The sequence below is a fragment of the Nestor notabilis genome, unplaced genomic scaffold, assembly GCF_000696875.1.
Source record: "Nestor notabilis isolate BGI_N333 unplaced genomic scaffold, ASM69687v1 scaffold6653, whole genome shotgun sequence".
NCBI classification, from domain to species: Eukaryota; Metazoa; Chordata; class Aves; order Psittaciformes; family Psittacidae; genus Nestor; species Nestor notabilis.
Window position 1 is genome coordinate 1178 of NW_009923193.1, and position 20942 is coordinate 22119.

The 20942-nt window shown below is 40.0% G+C and overlaps 1 protein-coding gene across 1 annotated transcript; it reads right to left on the reverse strand.

The window, feature by feature from the left end:
* Window positions 1–3159: 3159 nt before the first annotated feature.
* LOC104403767 (CDK2-associated and cullin domain-containing protein 1) lies at window positions 3160–18306 on the reverse strand (the record flags this gene model as incomplete). The annotated part of the gene is made up of 3 exons (XM_010012008.1): window positions 3160–3255; window positions 13614–13716; window positions 18180–18306. Coding segments are annotated over 3 exons (326 nt in total), but the record flags the coding sequence as incomplete, so codon positions are not given.
* Between the last annotated feature and the right edge of the window lie 2636 nt (window positions 18307–20942).

Genomic DNA, 20942 nt, shown 5'->3' on the forward strand with positions numbered 1-20942 from the left:
AACCCCTGATTAAAGCACTTACATCACTACTGAAAAAGGAAATCCCTGCATCTCCGACAAAAAGGACAAGTTTAAGAACTTAGTCCTCTTCACTTAAAAAGCCACTGAAAATAACTATTAAATAACTGCAAAGCTGTAATTTATACTGTAGGATGATCAGACTTGTACCTCTTGCAATTGTTTTTTTATTATATCATCTTGTCTAAATACAGGAAACTGCTGAAAGAAAACTTGATTAGACCCTAAAATATAAAATTGCAAGAGTAGCTGTACATAAAAGTACTTCCAAACACATACAGAAAAAACCTGAGGTGAACATTTTTCACAGACTTCCCTATTTTCCACATCGTGCACAACACTGATTAATAAATAATTTCAGAGAAAAAGTGTGACACTTCATTTGACTTCCTGAGCCTTCAAAACCAGCTATATAGCTGAGCCAGATCAGCATTGTGTTCGGCAGCAAGAGGGACTAACATGTAAGTAAGTCACCAACTTGACTTCAAAGGGCCTTGTAAGAAAGATGAGGACAGACTTCCCAGCAGCACCAGTTCTGATAGGACAAGGGGTAACAGTTTTAAACTGAAAAAGCATAGTTTTAAACTATATCTAAGGAAGAAATTCGTTACAATGAGGGTGGTGAGACACTGGCACAGGTTGCCCAGAATGGTGGCAGATGCCCCATCCATGAAAACTTCTAAGGCCGTGTTGGACAGGGTTCTGAACAACCTGATCTAATTGAAGATGTGTCTCCTCGTTGCAGGGGAGGTTGGACTAGATGACCTTTAAAGGTCCTTTCCCACCCAAACCATTTATGATAACTTTCAGGCTTAACTTGAATTAAATCAGGCCAGGTTGGACACAGGGGCTTGGAGCAACCTGCTCTAGTGGAAGGTGTCCCTGCCCATGGCAGGGGGTTGGAACTGGGTAAGCTTTATTGAGGTCTCTTCCAACCCAAACCACTCATTGATTCTATGAGATGGAAAACTGTTTGCAGAAACAGAATTCTACTGCCTGAACAAATCACTAGTCATGCTTTAAAGAAGCTTCTCCTTTAAGTCAAGAGAGTACTTTCACTCTTCTTCATTCTGAAACAAAATATAAAACCCCTATTCATTTTACAGGTCTGTTTATTACTCATTAACCATTTTTGCAATGTTTGGATATCAGTCAGACTCAAACTCTTAAAACAAAAGGATGAGATAGAGACCAGTCCTCGCTTGAGAATATAAACACCACGTATCACAACTGTGTACAAAGATATGGAAATCTATTCAGCAATTATATAGTTTGTCTGGTCATAAAGACAGAGTTTATAATGTTAAAACCTGTCTGCTTATGTCTACCACGAGCATTTTTTGATGTTAGTTATGCAGTCTTAATTGTTAAAGATAGATTTTTGACCTCTGTGATGGAACTAAGTACTCAATAAAAGTACACACCTGAACAGCTTATCCCATTTGTAAATGGGTATTACATTATAAGACCTCTTAAACACCTGCCTGCAATAAACACACGTAAGTGAATAAATGGCTAGCATATAAAGATATCTGAATGTAACAGGAGGAAAGAGTCTCTTCCTAGTTTTTCTCCAGGATTTTACAGCAGGAACAAAGAGAAAAATACAAAATCAGCACGAGGAACACACCTCTTGGGTTACAAGTAAAGCTGTAGCAACTGAATTTTAACTAGATAAAAGAGCAGATCAGAAGACATACATTTCAAGACAAGCAAATTCCCCTTTTAATCCAACAAAGGGTGTCCTCAACATAAAAAGGACATGGAGCTGTTGGAGCAAGTCCAGAGGAGACCACAAGGATGATAAAGGGCTGGCGCACCTTCCATATGAAGACAGGCTGAGAAAGTTGGGCTGTTCAGCCTGGAGAAGAGAAGGCTGCGTGGAGACCTCAGAGCAGCCTTCCAGTATCTGAAGGGGGCCTACAAGGATGTTGGGGAGGGACTCTTCATTAGGGACTCTAGTGGTGGACAAGGGGTAACTTAACCAGGGGAACTTCAGGTTAGATATACGGAAGAAGTTCTTCACAGTGAGGGTGGTGAGGCACTGGAATAGGTTGCCCAAGGAAGCTGTGAATGCTCCATCCCTGGTGGTGTTCAAGGCCAAGTTGGACAGAGCCTTGGGTGACATAGTTTAGTGCGAGGTGTCCCTGCCCATGGCAAGGGGGTTGGAACTAAATGATCTTAAGGTCCTTTCCACTCTAACTATTCTAAATCTGCATGGCTGCACTATGCTGAAAGACTGTAGCAAGTTACCTGGTTTCAGATATATTCACTGAAACAGGATATCCTTTTAAAAGATAATGCTTCCCAAACTCCGGGAAGCTGCCAATGAGAGTAATTTTGAAGAGTCTGAGATTTATTTAATCTAAATCAGTCTAAATATTTTTTTCTTTTAAAAAAGTTTCTTTCCTAACAAATACTTCCTTTCTTTTTTTACTTCTAAGTGATGACAATGCAAGGATAGTTTCTAGGAGAAGGATGAATTTCAAGCTTAAGTTATTCACTACCATTAAAAAAAAAGGCAATAAAAATCTTGGCACTTTGACAAAAAAGATGCAAGTTATAAAGTTCTTGAGAGGTGCAGAAGACATTGAATTACAAAATCAGCATGACAAACACTTATAGAGAATGGTTTCTGAACCTCTGCAAGTATGCCTGACGATGCTATGCACCTAAGTTTGTCGTCATCCAGTCAATGCTCTAAATTGCTTTATCAAGGTACACACATTTCCAAGAGACATTTCTTTCTGCCTTATCTGAATCTACACAATTTAAAAGCAACAATCATGTCTGTAAACTGGCCAAAGTACTAAGCCAACATATAACAAGCCAACAAACTATCTCTGATAAATAACCACTTAACTATTTAGGACAGTTTTTTTCCAAACAAAATTAAAACCATTCCCCCCACTCTCCTAGGAAAGAAATATTAGGGCAGAAACCAACTGCAAAATGCTACATTTAAAAGCACAGCTCCCCCTTCTCCCCACGATCAGTACTGTAGTGCAGGCAGCAAAAGCAGGCATGAATCATAAGTGCTACAAGTTAAAAATCATTAAAGCTGCATTTTATTCTTTTTGCTTTCAGCCAGCATCTTGTGTATGGACATACTTTATTTGAAAAGAATTTTCTAAAACTTACCATATATATGAAAAGAGGCACAATGCTCTGCAATGCTCCCATATACTGTCCAAGAGCTACGTTAAATCTTTCAATATAGAGATCTGGAGGGCTGGCCTGCAAGAAACCGTAAAAGTCAGGTTGTAATTTGAACAAGAGAAAGATCTGGAACAGCATGGGCTATGCTTTCACAGCAAACTCAAAAAAAACTACAAAGAATTTGATACACTAAGTCCACACAAAGCAAGCCACACATCATTCCAGAGTTTCTGCTAGAACTCCCTCCAACAAAACAGGTTTCTTCAGTAACTGTTTTTTGCCTAGGACTACATGTCAGTGCCCAGCAAAAGGTCCATACAATAGGAAATACAGTATGCCTGTAACGAACTAGCAGTTAGCATATGCAAATAAAAGCACTTATTAAAGACCAGACCTTCATTTTGAAAGATCTATCACTCCTAGAACCCAAAACCAAGTGCTGCAGCGTGTGCTCCCACCCCCCTGCAGGCTTCTACCCCAAGACAAGCAGGGTGGCATTAAGTTGCTGCTTTGCATCTGAAGTGGCAAGTGGCACATCCTCCACCTCCAGGGAGCACTGCTCCTCGTAGAAAACATGTCTATTTTTTAGCTGGGTCACTTAAGGCAAGGCAAATACTCAGGGAGTTGACTTGGAGGCACTATGAAGCAATGTCTTCAGACAGAGCTCTGCAACTGGCATCTTGCACTCCAGATGAGCCTCACTAACATCTACTGCAGCCTGCAAAACACAGCATTACCCTGTGGCCCCAAGCAAAACTGCTACACAAAACCTGAATGTGCCAGCTTTATGATAGGCCTTGTAGAGCCCACAGTGACAGCACTACTGTTTTCTGTGTACAGTTCCATCTTTTTCAAAGAAAGAGCTGAGGAAGCTAAAAGGATCTGTTCTGCAGCCAACTAAGTTAAAGTGAAAAGGGAACCAGAAAAACAGCAAGCACAAACCACTCTTTCTTCTACAAATGCTTATTTGGAGGGATGCAGGGGAGCTGGGTTAGAGCATTCAGGAGTGCACTTACATACCTAGGGATGGAAGTGGAGCTGGGGTAACATGTTCTTCCACTACCCCCTTCTCCACCCCAAACCCCACACACACCATTCTCTGCCTCTGGCTCAACTCCTGCTTTCCCTGTTATGGTCTTTTCAGAGGAGTGTGGGCAGCTGCCTACATTTCTACTGTTCATATACATACACATACCTACACACCCCCAAGGACAATGCATTGCTTGCTAATGAGAAGCAAAACCTCTCTTCCCTCACACCATTTTCTTCTCTGACAGTGCCAAGCCAGTGGAGGATGGAGAATGCAGCAGCGACTGGGACCTTGCAACGCAAGAAAACAAGCTCAAAGATCTTCTAAAGCCAAAGTGGCTGTGGTGTGAGAAACACCCAAGGCCAGCTGCACCTCAACAACCTTATCAGAATTTAAGGCTCTTATCTTTATGAAGCTGGTTTTTCATCCTTCATATGCACATCGCTGGGGCTCCTAGAGAGCAGTTAAAATTTATGTTAACTTTTTGCTCTGTAACTATTCTAAATTGATCAAAGTTTTCTTTGCTTTAAACTAGCTTCTTCTGCCTCCCTCCTTAATATGTTTACTGAACACGTGGGTAACTTTTCACAGCAAACACCGATACAGAGCAGACGTTTCAGAAAGGAAAGTAAAACTGGCAAAGGAATAAAGAGTGTTATTCTGTATGTGGTTGCCAAAGGCTATATATGGCTATTCCTCTTTTTGATCAGAAGCTTTTAATCTTACTGCAGATGCAGTTCTCAGGGGTGGCCAAACAAATTTTAGTTCAAAATGCCAACAATGTATAAAAGTGGCTATGAACTCCAAGGACTCCCTTTCATATACAGTTACATACATAATTTGTTGCAAATAACGTGTAGTGAAATCTGCATTTCTAAGCAGTCTGTATTCCTGCTTCACTCCTTTTTAACCTCAACTTTAAATACTGTTATAGTCTCTGATTTGTAAAGACTTGGTATACAGCTTCTAAGATCAAAGAAAAAGGCAAATTCTACTTCAAAGAATATGTGAGGCAAAAGGAGACCATAGCCTGACATAGGGCACCACTATTCTCACTGACACTTGGCACTTTTCATTAACAAAATAAAGAGACAGAAGTTGTCTGGACAATGCACGATTTAATCCCATGAACTGACTCTAGGCAATGATATAGAGCCAGGCTGCCATTCTTTTTACAGGGGACATGAAGGATTGACATCTTTTTCCTACACTGAAGATGAAGCTTTTGCTAGCTCACCTCACAAAGCCTATGTCACGCAGAGAGACACTTTAAGGTGAACAACTGCACACCTTGCTGCCTCCTCAGAACAACCTGAGAAGCCTTTTAATGGAAGGATACCTGGAAGCTGCTCACCACCACAATGCAACCAAATGGAAAACAACTGCTCTAGAGAAAGACAAAAAAGCAATAAAGAAGTCCTCACGGCTTCATGGGAAGCACTCACTGGTGTCAGGCAAGTATCAGGCCTGAGTCTTAACCTCTGGAATGCAAAATCACAGTGTTAACTGCTTTATCAGCCTGAGATGATACCTTTCCACTTGATTCTCCTGACGTTTCATGTTAAGCCTCAACAGACAAGACATTAACAGGAAAGCATGAACTACTTAACTCTGCTTGTTTCAAAAGGCAGCTTGACAATCAAACTCTCCTCAGCTATCACTTGGCTTGTAAACTAACAAAAACCCCAAGCCAAAGAGAAATACTAGTTATTTTCACAGCTCACCTATGAATGATCATAATCTGTTTTCTGTTCATTACAATGTTACTGTATGGCTGCTCAAATTGCTAGACCAAAATCACTTACTTGTTTGAGCACAGGAACTTTCTCCACGTCTCTATATTGACATTAATAAGACAGTAACTGGAATGGGAGTAGCTTTATATAAGCTACATGAATTTTATAAAGTAAAATGCAGTGCCTGGCACCAAATTCATGGGTAAACAGATGTTGCTAAGATTTTTCTATTAACTGGCCATCGTTGGATTAGAACTTGCATTTAAAAACTATATTTATTCAGCTACAGCTATAAAAAAAAACCCCAAAACTGCTTAGGCTGACATTTTTCACTCTTGGTCTCAGTCCAGAAAATAGAACACACATATTCAGCTGTTTTAATTACAGGGGTGGAAGAGGAAGAATTAAGCATGACTTTTAAGTCTTGCAACCCTCTGGAAAATACTAAATCTTTACATCCACTCCTATCTTACTTAAGGGAGGTAATACAGAAGGTATTCAAAGAAAGAAAAATATACTGCTAGCCTAAGGTTTTCCAGGAAGGAAGAGGACCCTTGGTTCCTTTGCTCCCATCCTGAATCCTATTAAACTCTCAAATCAGTTGCTTTGGTTTTTTAAGACACTCTATACAAGCAGATAGCTTAAATCCTCTTCTGCACCTGCTCTCACCTACCACTCCTAGGCTTAAGAACATTTTTCGAGTAGCGTGTCTGTCTATAGGAGCATTGAACATTTGGTCAGGTTTCTCAAACTGTGATGCAGTTGCATTTGCTTAACATCTTCAGCCTGGTTTTGAGTCAAACACTTCTTCACATAAAATACTATGGCTCCTTAAACACTGATGTTAAAGACATCATTTAATCTCCTTACACACCACAGCAGACATCTCAGCACCAAGAGGAATGAGAAGTAACAAGAAAACACATTCGAGGAAGGATAACATGCAAGACAGACATCTTCAAACAGAACAAGCAATTAGAGACCCAGTATACTAAATTACCCTTCCCTTATTTGAAATCTAACATCTAGGCATTTCAATGAACTCGTGGGCAAGAAACTGTATACATGAAAAAGATGTGGGTTTTTCAGTTTGAATATCATTAGCTGAACATACAAATGAAACCAGAAGACATGGTGCTGGCTCAAGACAACTCAGAAATGGCTCACAAGAAAGAAACAGTGACGACAGCTCTTTGCTTGAGGAACACAAAGTTAATCTGTTCATGAATAGTCGTCTGGCACAATCAGCAATATATTCAGTAAAGCTTACATTCCTACGCTGAATGGGCAGTTCCATTTTCCTGGGAACATGCTCAGTGCCAAGATGCCAGCATACATGCTACAGCATCTCTCCCACGCCTGCCAAGTGAAAAGGGAGAATGGCTACGACTACACAAATTTACCTGCTATTCATGTAAGTGGTCTGAATCTTTTAAACCACTTTCTGGTCTTAAGAAAATGTTCACTTTGCCCTGCAGACAATTTATGTGATGCCCACATTTACTTCACAAGACAAGGCTATTATTAAAGCTTTTTACAAAGACCAGACATGAAGCCAAAGTACAAGACATTCAGAGACTGACTGTGTCTTCCTATTCACGTCTGCACTCAAAGCTGTTCAATGCTCTACAGCACCATGACATACTCTGGTGTAATTGTCTTCGAGCAGAGGGGGCAGACATAGGGCATGTTTTCATTCCTATTCTACATGTTTATAAAACAAAAAGACATTGTATCTAAGGACCATCAAAACTCTGCTTAGTAGTAAGAAAACTTCAGAAGCTTTTTAACTAGTAGACACATACTAGTTTGTGCTATATTTACTTGTACCTTTCTGTAATTGTATCAGGGTCTGCAGGACCCAGTGTAGTGTGGCAAGGAACTCAAAATGACTGCAGGAATACAAGTCTTTTCAACAAGCAACAGGCAAGGAAGCTTTTCTCAGGTTAGGTTGCTCTTTACAATGTCATTTTTAATAGCAGTTCTGGAAATACAGTGACCTCTACCTCAAGTCAAAAAACATCTTTTTGATGTCCACACATGAACAAGCACACATTCCTGACACTTCTGGCTTTTACAGTCTGAGTTTTAATACTGATCATTCATTTGATCTGATTCAACTCAGTGTGATTCACAGCAGTAAAGGCTTGTTTCACACACGATTAAGCAATATTCCCCCAGCAAAACAGATGGATAAATGCCTACAGCACTTGATGTTTGATGGGGCTTTTTTTCCTTTTAAATATTATGGACCCAAAAAATGGCCAGTCCGAGTCTCCCCTTCAAAAAAAAGACTGCTGATATTAACAGATCATAAAGTTGACCCCAATGAACTTTAAGAAACACTAGTGATTTAACATATTTAGTAAGAAAAGAGTTAGGAAATGAAAGTTCTCAATTTCCCTTTTCCACCTCTAATTCTGGTCTTTTCTATATGTAGAACACAGGGGAGGCACATTTGTTTTCTACACAAGTGTTTTGATAAACTACTGCAACTATGGAAATTATTTCAGGGAATCAACTAAATTCAAATTAAGGTGAATTTGAGTGTCATTTCTATGCAACAAGAGATGAGACATGAATCATGAAGTAGGCTCACTAGCCCTCATTGAGCTAGCAAGTCAGATGAAGCCCATAGAGCGTAGTATAAGAATGGGCTTCTTCACGTGGGCTCCCATAAGTAGATTACTAAAGTCTAATCATAACTTCATTAGCAATCTGATTTACTAAGGTCACACAAAAAACAGCCACAGATGATGATGTCAAAAGTTCCATCTTACAGACTGGCTTAACTGTTCCATTACAATACAGCACTATGTAAATATAATGTAATCATCAGTGTACCTTGGAAATGAAAGCAAAATATATCTACAACACAATCTGGGGTAAAATTGCCTTAAAGTACAAATATGAAGACCTGCTATGAGGTGGTACCCAGTAGATAACTCTGCCCACAGTCAGAAGTTCAGTTTTATAGTCCCTCAAAGCAATACTTGGATGCATTTTTATACCACCCTGACTATATGCAAAGCTCTCAAGGTAAATGTGATAAGCAACTTAAGCTTCATGCTTTTACTCCCGTAACCAGGAGAAATACTGGAGGTTACACAACTGTTTCTAAAAGACAAATAAGGAAGTTCAGAACCTCATCTGAAGTTTGGAGTAAGGCATCTCAATTTATCAGATTAGTGTTTCAGAAAGAGTTGGGGCAGGAAATAAGACTCCTCACCACTGGATGGCAAAAATCCATATAATCACAGGGAACAAATGAAAGGAAATGTGAGACAGAACAGAAGAAAAAGGCAAGGAAGGAACAGATTGTCTACAACAGATAATACTGACATTCTTTAAGAAGAGATGGCAACAGTAACGTGATACAAGGCACCAGTTCCCAGAGATTTGGGCAGACCCCAACACAGTGGAATGGCTTTTTTACAGGAACCTGACTCGAAGGCATATTCTCCCAAGGAAACAATAGGTGAGAAGATATTTTCATACACTGCAATGACTGATTTGAGAGCTGACAAGACAGAAGGCTGAGAAGTTGTAAGGATTAATGAGGCAGGAAAGATTTCTGGCATTGCACAGGGAAGACCCTAAATCTGCAGGTCCTTGGGGCCACACAGTAACTATGCAAATTATCTACCAGCACCTGAGTGAATGCTCAGTTCAGCCATGTTCATTACAAAAAATATATATAACAAAAAACCCTCCAAAACACATAAATAGAAAAAAATAGATCCCTTTTTCTCTTTTCTCTAACTAAAAGCAGGGTGCAAGATGACAAAGAACTGCTTTTCAGCTCTCAGTTGTTTACTAAAGGAATTACTGAGATTATTCTAACTAAAATGAAAATATTCACTGCACTTGCTCAAAAAAGCTGTCATGGGCCAGCTCAATGCCTCAGTGCCTACTGTCCATGCTTAAAGTACCTTCCAGTGTCTTTTGCTGAGGAAATACGTAATAGGCAGAGTACTTGATTTTAAATGACTGTTACCAGAGCGCATAAGAATAAGTTTAGCCAGAAACACAAGTGCCAAAAGCAAATATAGTTTTATTCACTTCAGAGAGAGATCTATTTAATTCGAAGGCATATGCCTGTGTATCCACCCTACCTCATAGATCTCAATGACTCAGCACTTAGCCACAAAACCAGATGTCGTTATTTTAAACCACAACATAATGGGCTATGGCCATTACCAATAAAATGTTTGCAAATAAAGCATCTTGGAAAAATCATCTGTATACTACAGACTTCACAGGCCTCAAGACAACAGGAAACACGTGCATTTGTTTTCTGCAGCCGCCTATTTTTTGAGCACATAAAATCCAAAATTCTGATCTACTCAAAAATTAGGGAAATTTCATTCTTAATTACTGGAAGCTCCACATGACAAAACTCAGTCTTACTAATGCAGAGAAACTCATCTGGACATCAACTGCAAGAAAGGAAAGTGATCCTGGCTCAGCTTCTCCAGAACTGAAACAGCCTGAAGACAGGATCATTTCCTTACACACATAGTAAGGAGGGTGCTAGGAATGTCTTGGGATACAGGAGGCCCCATATCAAAGAGCTGATGGTCTGATGACAAGCAATTAATCTCTATTTCTCAGCAGGCAACATTCACTGCTTTTCACCCCACGTCTAATATGCAGGAATACATCAGCCCACCCATATTTTCATAATGGCCCTACCACCACTGAAAATCACATTTTTTGAAGGTGGAAATCTCTGAAGCAGACCCTCAGGAATGCAGGTGGCAACAAACACCATAGGTAGGGAGTTTCTGCAACGAATGCCATGCAGAAAGATTAACTCCAGTAAAGCTAGAACCCTGCAAGAGCAAGTCTGATCAGTCCTTTGAGATGCTCCCACTCTTACTATTTGGTATCTGACAGTTTTACTGCTTTTGCTGTTGATGAGTGGTTCCTGTGGGACACAGCCTGCTCTGGCATGTTAGTTACATGTCGATATCCTGCCATCTACCTGCCATTAACTGTTGCATTTCTGTGCAAAGAAGTTGCTTGCCTTGTCCAGAATAAGACATCGCATTTGCCCGCCACTTCAGTTTTCATGATCATCTGCTTTCTCACACAAACCAACACTCCTGCTTGTCCTGGGCTACATTTGCATCTCTGCACGTAAAACAAAATGAAAAATAAGAGTTACCTTGCATTAAGTCACACCTTGCCAATTAAACAGAACTCTGCAATTAGAGTAAATACTGCTGGCAGGTGGAATGAGTTTGTGTCAGAGAAAGCAAACCACCACATATAGTGTATTAAAAGGATTCACATATATGGGGGGCTTCTCATTTTTTGCCTGTGTGAACCAGAAACTTCTAAGGGACCAGCACTTACAAAGTAATTTGTTGTTGTTGCTAACGATCTCGTACTGCAGTTTCAATCTAAAACCCAAGTGACTGAGCCTCATCTGAACATATTAAGATCAAAGAAGTATCAGAATAATAAAATATATTGTAGTCATTTCTTAAGAGTATATTTCACAACCCATTGCTAAAACAGTTCATTTATAGGACAATTTTCTAAGACACAAGAGTTTGACTTCAAGCAGCTCAAAAAGATGGATTTACCATCTAAAATCAAAGTCATGTTCTCATCAGACAACACTGATCTAACACACTCAAAGATGGTATCATGTTATATTACAGTCCTCTTGCCACCTGCTACCAGTTGTGTCTAACCTATGTTAGGAAACTTTTGCAAGACAAAGATTGCATTGGACAGTTCTCAAGTATTCTTTCAGAGGCTGATGTTCAGAAGGCAGCCTTGTTTTTAGGCATGGAATGGATGGGAACCTAGCTGAGAGTTGACTCCCTCTCATGATTGAGAGACATAACAAAGCATGTTTTTTGTCAAAGTGTATTGATAGAGTATATATGTTTATGTTCATCATGACTGTTTGTCCAAAGAGGCAGGAAAACATGAGGGTGCAGCTGTTCTGTGACCTTCATACTTGGCCGCACCAAGGCCAATGCTCTCAGCATGGACAACAGTGAGACCATGAGAAACTGCACAGTCCCATGAGTAAACAGTTACAGATGTGGCATAAAGCCAGTTGTTTTTCTAAGGGCATAAAAGCAGGACCCACTTCTGGCTGAATCCAGAGCCTCACCTATGCGTGGATGCACCACGTAGGAACTTTCCCAGTTACTCGAGACTCCCAGCATTGGCTGTAACAGGGCTTCCCAGCTTGAAGTGTGGGCCTGGATGATGATTTGGTGGTATGTGGCAATGTATTTCTTCTCAATCTCCCTCTATACAGTAATGATTTGATGCATTGCTAATTTTCCTCTGTACTTTATTAGTCAGATTTGGAACTTGAGAAGAAACCATCAAGGACTACCACAGAGTAAAGCCATGGGATGTATCAGAAGAACTGGCCAAACCTGTACAGCTGCAATGATTTGTAGTTCTCACAAGCTGAAGAAAAATGTACAGGTTGCACCAGCTCAGCAAAAGCAAGGGAAGGCTTTGTTTTAAATACAACATCCATCTACTCTAACCATTTTTTACACATCAGTGAGGCTGTCATTCCACAAGGAATAACGAAATGGTGAAAGAGGAAAGCAGCAAAGAACCTAGCTCAAGATGACCTACATAATTTACAGACAAAGACTGCTCCCAAAATTGCCCATTAAATGCAAGGTGGTTATTTTTCTTTATAAGGAAAGCAACAAGAGGAAAAGAGTGAAATGAGAAGTAAATCAGAACAATCACAGTGCTATATATTTTCATGGGAATGCGTGTTTAGCCAGAAGTACCTGATGCAGTTGAAAGTAGTGAGACTGTTTCTGACTAACAGAAATTAGTTATCAGTTCTTAGAAGCACTGAAGAAGCTGCTGCAGTTTAGGGTTCCTTTAAAGGTACATTTCTACTCAATGCACTGCAAGTCAGAACAGAACTCAAACATCAGTTACAAAGTAACAAGAGGCATAAGGTAATAAAACAGTGTTGCTGCTATAGCAGTGGCAATTTCAATAACATGTTTGGAGCTTCTAGCCTAAAAGGAATTCTCAACAAGGAACACACATGAAAACAAACATGGATGCACAAATAAGATGCAAAGGAGGATAGGGATATATGAACTGTATTAGGACTGCTGTAAACCACTGACATCTAGAGATAGGCAAGAAAAATGCAGAATAAACTGTAGCACAAAACTTTCATATGCAATAATTCCTAATTCAAGCATCACAATTTGTATCTGATTCACTACAGTTTTTTTCCTCTAGATTTTCCCTTTTGTGCTGCTTGTGATACACAAGGACCATAAACAATTTAGATGGATTAACACCGCAATGGCAGACGTCCATATCATGTGCTCAGATCATGTTTGACTAAAACATTTACACCCTTGATTATACTGCAGATTTCACATTCTCTAGCCTTTGATTCTCTATTATATATTCATGTTTGGCCACTGTTCTCCTCATGGTTCAGATCTCTAAGGCTAGTCAGTGCTATGCAATTGGATCTAACAGCTGGTATTCTGTCTGACAGCCAGTTAGTGAATGAAGCAGCCCACAATTTAGTAAGCTAGTGTAAATCAGTCTTAATGGCAATCCCCTCCATGGGCCATCTCCATGCTGCTTGGATATAATCACAGATCCCAGGAAAGACATAATTAGATTGTGCAGCTTCTTACCTGCAGCTCCTTTGAGACTCTCTCTAAGTGGTTAGTTATCTTTTTTATTAGGTCACTATACATCTGTTCCGAATGCTGCTGGCATACACACTTATAAACACAACTGCAGAAACAAATATAGGAACAAACAATGAACTTACAACAGTTTGCAATGAAGGGAAACAGACTTCAAAATATTTTGTTCAAGTCTCAATTTAGAGGATAATAAAGTTAACTGAATGAGTGGTGAACTTTTAAATACAGCCCTAAGCTTGGAATGAGCTCCAGCACACTCTTAAGTCTGACCTGGAGGCCTCAGTGTGTCCACCCCATTCCCCCTCCCCAACTCACTCTAACTTATGGTGAGTTCACTTAACAGCGCACTTCAAAACAGCCAGGATAATTCTGTCAACAGCAGACTCCTAATTCTGGCTTTTGTCTCTTCTATGTGAAGTCTCAATTAAAATAAGCAGGTTTAATGATTACATGCATATTCTAGGGTAAAACCCTTATTAAAAGAAGGGCAACAATGACAAGCAGTCAGATGCACCAAAAGTGTGCTAGTGGTTTAAAAAGAAATGGCAAAAGTTCTAAGTTACAGACCGAAGCACATTACTCCATCCTTTGATACTTAAATTCTAAGAAACTCCCACATTTTCATAATAAACAAAGACGCAGAGAAAGAGCAGCAGAACTTGAATTCTACGTTCCATGGCTTGGCTGTGTTAACTCTTGTCTTCAGTATCACCTTTTTTTTTAAAGTACATTTTATTGCTGTCACACTTCAATATAACAAATCTACAAAATAAGGCCATGTATTGAAAACACATTTACAACAGTTGTAAACCAAACACGTATATTGCTTTCAGTAGAAGTTACATTAAAGTAGTTGTCATCATCAGGACTAACACCAACATCATCTATACCAAGCAGCTTTTACTTCTCTTGAGTGCTTTCATTCTCTGAAGTCAGCATTTTAAAGCTAGCTGCCAAAATTCAATAGGCGTAAGGAAGACTTGACCCAGTATCTTGGGCAAACCAAATCACCCGCCAATTCCTCTGTCCTGCTCGCCTCTCCCTTCATCCCGTTGTATGGAATAGAATGACAGTGAGCAATTTAAACCAGAGACTGCTCCTTGGGACACGTACAAAAAATTTCCAGCAAGGTCCAGATTCCAGACTTGGATTCTGTAAGTTCTGAACAGCACTAAAAGCGTAAAGCTGCAGTACGGCCACACCATGTCTCCACAGGGGAATAATGACATTCCAATTCTCTACTGAGAAGGACAATGACAAACAAACTGCAAGGATGGGATTAAAACAACTGTAGACTATAGGCTATTGGAGTTTTCTAATGCAAGTAAGAGATCAGGCACCAACTCCAAGCCTTCAGGAGCCAAGGCAGCAGTCTCATTCAGTAACTCCCACTCTCAGACTCTTCTGGAGGAAGGTTTTAACAAGTGACTTATCAGTAACTCTTAGAAATGTGTATTTATTTCCTTTGACAAGTTCAAAAAGCCCCCAAAATACAGTGTTCATCCCTATACAAAGTCTGCTTAGTTGGCAAACCATGCTATTTCTTAAAAAACAAAAGACACCCCCCACCTCTCCTACTATTATACATTAAAAATAATTGATAAAAATAATTGAGTAGCTGTAGTTTGATGTTATTTAAATAACAAAGTTGACCTGTTTCTTTCACATGAAGTCTACCAACAGCAGATCCTAGTATGGAACAAGCAAGTGCAAGACATTTGGATATGATGCAGTAACAGCAAAAATATCAGTTTCATATGGATCAAAGAGAGGAACACTGGTAAGAAAAGCCAGACTGATTTTTGTGATTTCTTACAAACCAGCCAGCTAAGTAACAACAGCAAATGGCTGTATGTTTGCTCCATAACTAACCAGTATATATATATATATAGCCACTTCCACAAGTTCACCATACATCTGCTTAGTGTTACATACACTATTGCTATGCCTACTTCTGCGACACATTCTGTAGTCAAATACCAGTCTTCATATGAACGTGCAGAGTGTGTTTACATTTAATTTGAACACTTCTATTTAGAGGTTCCTTCCCCATTTTAAGATCCTGTTTTCAGTTCCCATTTGTGGGCTGACTCTATGAATCATCCTTGCCCTGCTATTGCCCAAAAGAAGTCACCAGCTTGTGACAGTAGAAGGTAAATATTTAGAGAGAGGGATGAGATCTGCAAGCTGCCTTGAAGAACAGAGATCTAATTGCATTGTACCTGGGAGGCAGCTAACAGTTGCCAGAAGTACAACTTAGCTGTTCACATCTTCCTCACCTCAAAGTTTCCTTCACATCTCTCTGTCAATATATTTAGCACTTCTAATAGGAAGTGACTATGCACAGGCAGGCTTTGGACTCAAAGATAAAAGCAGTCACTAATCACACTTCGCTACCTTAGGGGTAAACTGATCCATAGTAAGTATCTGCCTACACACCTTTGAAGTTATCTCCTAGCTTTCACTGCTGTGGAGTAGACACCTACAGTTATCACTGATCATGGCAAATATAGGAGTTTGGGTATCTAATAATATATTTTGAGTCTGCATTATGGAAACATTGATTCCTTTAGTCAGCACAAAGACGATCAGAAAGAGCACTGTATTTTCAGCTCAGTCTCACTGTAAAAAAAAAAATATGAGAGATGTATCTGTTTGAACCACTTCAAAACCACCCCATTTTTCAGACTACAAACTAGCCTAAGGGAACAGAGAGGATCGAAACCCTAAGTCTGCTAAAGACTCTCCAAAATACTCCAGGCAAGCATCCTCATTAAATTCAATAAAAATCAGTTCTCCTTCCCTTCTCAATCTATTTTGTGTAGATTGTCAGTCAAGGAAAGAAACAGTCTAAAAATAATTAAAAAAAAAAATAATCAATCTCCTGGTTGCAAGAGGCTGTGTCAGTGTAATTACAATCACAGACATCATTTGTACTAGAAAACTGACACAGTAGCTTTATCAGTAACACTAAACTCCAGAAAATCTTTTGTTTTGGTAAAATACATGCAACAGACATCTGCGCATCATTACAATACTGCATCAAGTGTCACCCTGATGCATAAGGGATATCTAGGAGAATTTTTTAAAACCCATTATTCCTCCAATAAATAAAACTTTTGACAAGTAAAAAGGTGAGAAGGATGAACTCCAGTTATCTTAAACCATCACCAGGTATAGATCTACTCCAGGTATTAAAACCATTAATTCTGTACACCTACTCTTTATCAGAGATGACTGTCAAGATGGCTTATTTCCTACTGATGGCTGTTGGGACATTGGGGATTTCAAGCTAGGGAAAGGACTTTGATTACTTACACTAAGGCTGCAAAATGTCTCTCAGTTCAAATTACCATCTCAATTATTTATACACATGATGATGTCTGAGTCCTTATAACAGCAGTTCCAAAAGTTTGGAGAGGAAAGAAGTTTATTAAAGATTTTAACTGGAATTAAAAGGAAGACTGAACACCTGCCATTCTTGTATCTGGTTCCCTAATCCAAAGTTTCAACCTGGAGAGCCAAAGTGGCTAAGAGCAAGTGAGCAGGAGATTGCTAGAGCTGAAAGCTTCTTAAAACAGCAATCAGTGGCTGTGATTTCATAGACTGTAACAGTGGATTAAAGAAAAACAAAGACAGCAATGCTATTAGTTATGCTGCTGGCAAGGGCCAGTAGTTTTAAGGGCATCTTGGCCAGTAAATGCAGCAGCAGCTACCCAGTTTCCATCCTATTTACCAACACGCTGGATACCTGTCACCTACAGAACAAAAATCTCTATTTTAGTCCATCTCTTAAGTAAACGCCAAGTCTCTAAAGCATTTAGCAGTTTGGTTTGGAGCAGTAATGTGGTTTTGAAGCAAACCTCCTATCATCCCCACTACTTATGCACTAGCTTAGTCTGCAGGGCAGCTCTAATGTGTGACTAGATCCCTTTAAAAGCGAAGCAAACTGCAGCTCCAGGCCAGGTTCAACTCAGTCTCCAGACAAGAATGAAGATATGAAGGACTGAACTGGTGCCAGCCCTTCAGACAGCCTCCCACTGCACATGCAGCCAGATGGCTGGGCAAGGGGGAAATCAGACCAAAAACCACAAATGACAGTTTGTATGGATGGACCTTGAAACCAGTTGCTTCTATTTACTTCTACACCTCTACTGCACCAAATCAGTTCCTATTAGACATGACAAAGAAGCCTTTTGAAACAAAGTCAAACCCCTACCATGCCAGTCTCTTCTTCCCCTTTGAGGAAAGGGATGTTGAGACTTTAATACATTTTTTAATATACTACACTAAGCAACTGTGGTGGAGATTTCTTTAATGTTAATGTTTTCAGCACTTATAAATTCTAATTGTTTAGCATTTATTCCTGTTAACACTGAATGTCAAGATATGTATCTTTTGTTCACTCATTCCAACCATTTAAATGATGATGTGCTTCACTAAACCTTCCAACTTGCCTCCTCATTAACACAAATACGACATATGCACAGACTGCAAAATAAACCACTTAATCTTTAATCTAAGAGTAACAAAGCACTTAGATTTCCTTACCTGTATATTTGTTCATAGGAGATAGGGATGTAGTCACCAGGACTCTGAGTTAGAAGCTGATCTATGGCACTGTCCAACTTTGGCCAATATGTGCTCTTATAATCTTCAATTGTTATAACATTCATTACTACAAGAAAAAGACAAAACTACATTTAGTAACTTTAGCTAAAAGAAGCAAGTAAATCTCTGCAATTTCAGATCACACCATTAAGTTGGCCAATTAAACTGGGAACCATTCACTTCCACGAAGATAACTTCATCCAAAACTGAAGCCCAGACTTGAAGCTGTACATTTTTAGTTAGAGAAAATAAAGTAAAATGAGAAAACCTGCCAAATCAGAGCTTGGGTATTTCTGAAGGGCTCAAACAGTAGGGAAAAATAAAATCCTTGGGAGCTCTAATATCACAAATATAATACTATAAAAATAAAAAATAAAAAATAGTAGTTAGTTCAAATTAATAAATTCTGCAACTTTGTAGGAGTCCAGAACCAACAACTAGCAGTGGATCCTCACATGCAAGAGAACAAGCTTGGGCCAAGTCTGGTAGTTTTTGGAATACTCCTTCCTAGCAGACGTATGAATTTTACAAGCCTCAGGTGGGACCAGCAGCTTCCTTGGCCGAAAAGCTGATGCAATTCCCTCTGCCTTCAATTGCAGTTAGGCTCCAGGGCAAATTTTTTGGATCTCCCTCTAGCAGGCACAATTAGACTCCTTTTTCAGATTAGAATCAACACAGTGAAGAATAGGAGGCATTCAAATTAGCATTCCCCATCCCTCCCTGATTTTCCTCCTGAGCTTCCCAAGTGCACCCACTTGCCAAGCCACTCCATGTGCCTTCACAGTCAGAGAAGAGTTTTAACCTCTCTCTTTTGGGGGAGGATTTCTGAACTAACCATACATAGCTCAGTTCCAACACCTTCCCTTCAGAGACTACTTGCAGGACTACCTTGCTGGCTTGTCACAGCACTGTAGGTTCACAGCACCCACTCAAAACAGAGCCCTCCATAACTAACAGCACAGTTCCTATCAGAACTATCCAGGCCAGGGAATCTGAAGTCACTTCTTCATTGCAACTCCACACATGGGCCTGGGCTATATGGAACAGAGAATAAAGACAGTTCCCATCCCAAACAATCCAGTTTAGACACCACACTGACAACAAATATTTTAACAGATCTGCATTTTAAATACATGTGTAGATGTACAATCACTGCTCAGCTTGAGGAGCAAGATTTCTGAGCTGTTGTTTTCACAAGGGGTTGAAAAGAGCAGAGTGAGTCACTTTTAGCAGCATTATTAAGAACAGTTCTAGGGAAACACAGGCAACAGTGTCATGAGAAAAAGAATATAAAGGGAACGTGGAATAAAGATAAGTATGAGAAAAGGAATTGTATGAATGCTATCTGTAAGAGCAGGTACTGTTGTGTCTTTTTAGGGTATTTCATCCAGAAACCTTGCCTAGTGAAGAATGTTAGTGCAGCACTCCTAACTCCCTCTTCACCCAGCTAGCTACTGGTTCACTCTTGCTCCATACCTGTTACAGAAACAGCTCTAGTTAACCTAATTGTCTGAGCAGTGAACTGGTCACCATTACCAAGTGCTGCAGGACACTGTCCCAGTGCTCCAACCTGTGATCTGAAAATACAACCCCATTTCCTAACAAGTTGACAAAGGTTACAGGTGTGTGTACACAACCACCAGGACATGAGTTAACATGTGCAGCAAGTCAGCTCCACAATGTAAAAGCATCCATGCAGTCAGAACAGCACAGCACCTGCCCGACAGTGAATTCACTCCTCATTCATCTGTTTCACAATGACCTGCTTGAGTTCTTATCCTTTACAGAGCTCAGGCTCGAAGCAGCTTCACATAAAGCCATAGCTTTACTATTCATGCCTCGACTCAGCAGCAAATCTGAAAAGGTGGGTTTCCACAGAAGTGCTCTGTCCCACAGAAAACATTGAAGTCTACATATTAGGCCAAGTCTTGATTTAAGATTCAATGTATAATCACACCCACATCTGGCTTAACATGTGAAATGAGCTCTATTCATTTGAAAGAAAGTAGTCAAGTAAGAATTGAGAACACTGCAAAATAATTTTTTAACAGGCTGTTCAGATAGCAATTCGGGTGTTTTACAATATGGAAAAAGAAAGCAGCAGCAGCAGAAAGGAACATCTGCCCATTTGAAGTGCTGCACAGGTAAAGAACAAAATGCTTTTACAAACAGCCCCAGGACACTTGACTAGGAAACACTGATGAGTTCAAAGTAATATTCTAGAAAAGCTTTATTTCTATTCACAAGACTCTTACAAGCAATATTTCATTTTATTTCCACACTTCAGTTATGAAACTAAGCCAACCATAATATTTATATAGTTAAACATCCAAGACTACATACTGAACAATCACTATCTGGCTCCAGGTAATCCCAAGGACAAATACAGGCTGGGGGAGACTGTATTGAGAGCAGCCCTGAGGAGAAGTACCTGTGGGTGTTGCTTGATGAGAAGCTCACCATGACCTGTCAGTGCATGCTTGCAGCCCAGAACCCCCCCGTGTGCTGGGCTGCACCCCCAGAGCATGAACAGCACGTCGAGGGAGGGGATTCTCTCCCTCTGCTGTGCTCTCACGAGACCCCCCCCTGCAGCCCTGATCCGGCTCTGGGGAACAGCACAAGAGGGACCTGGAGCTGCTGGAGAGAGGCCAGAGGAGGCCCCGGAGCTGCTGGGAGGGGTGGGGGAGCTCTTCTCTTGACACA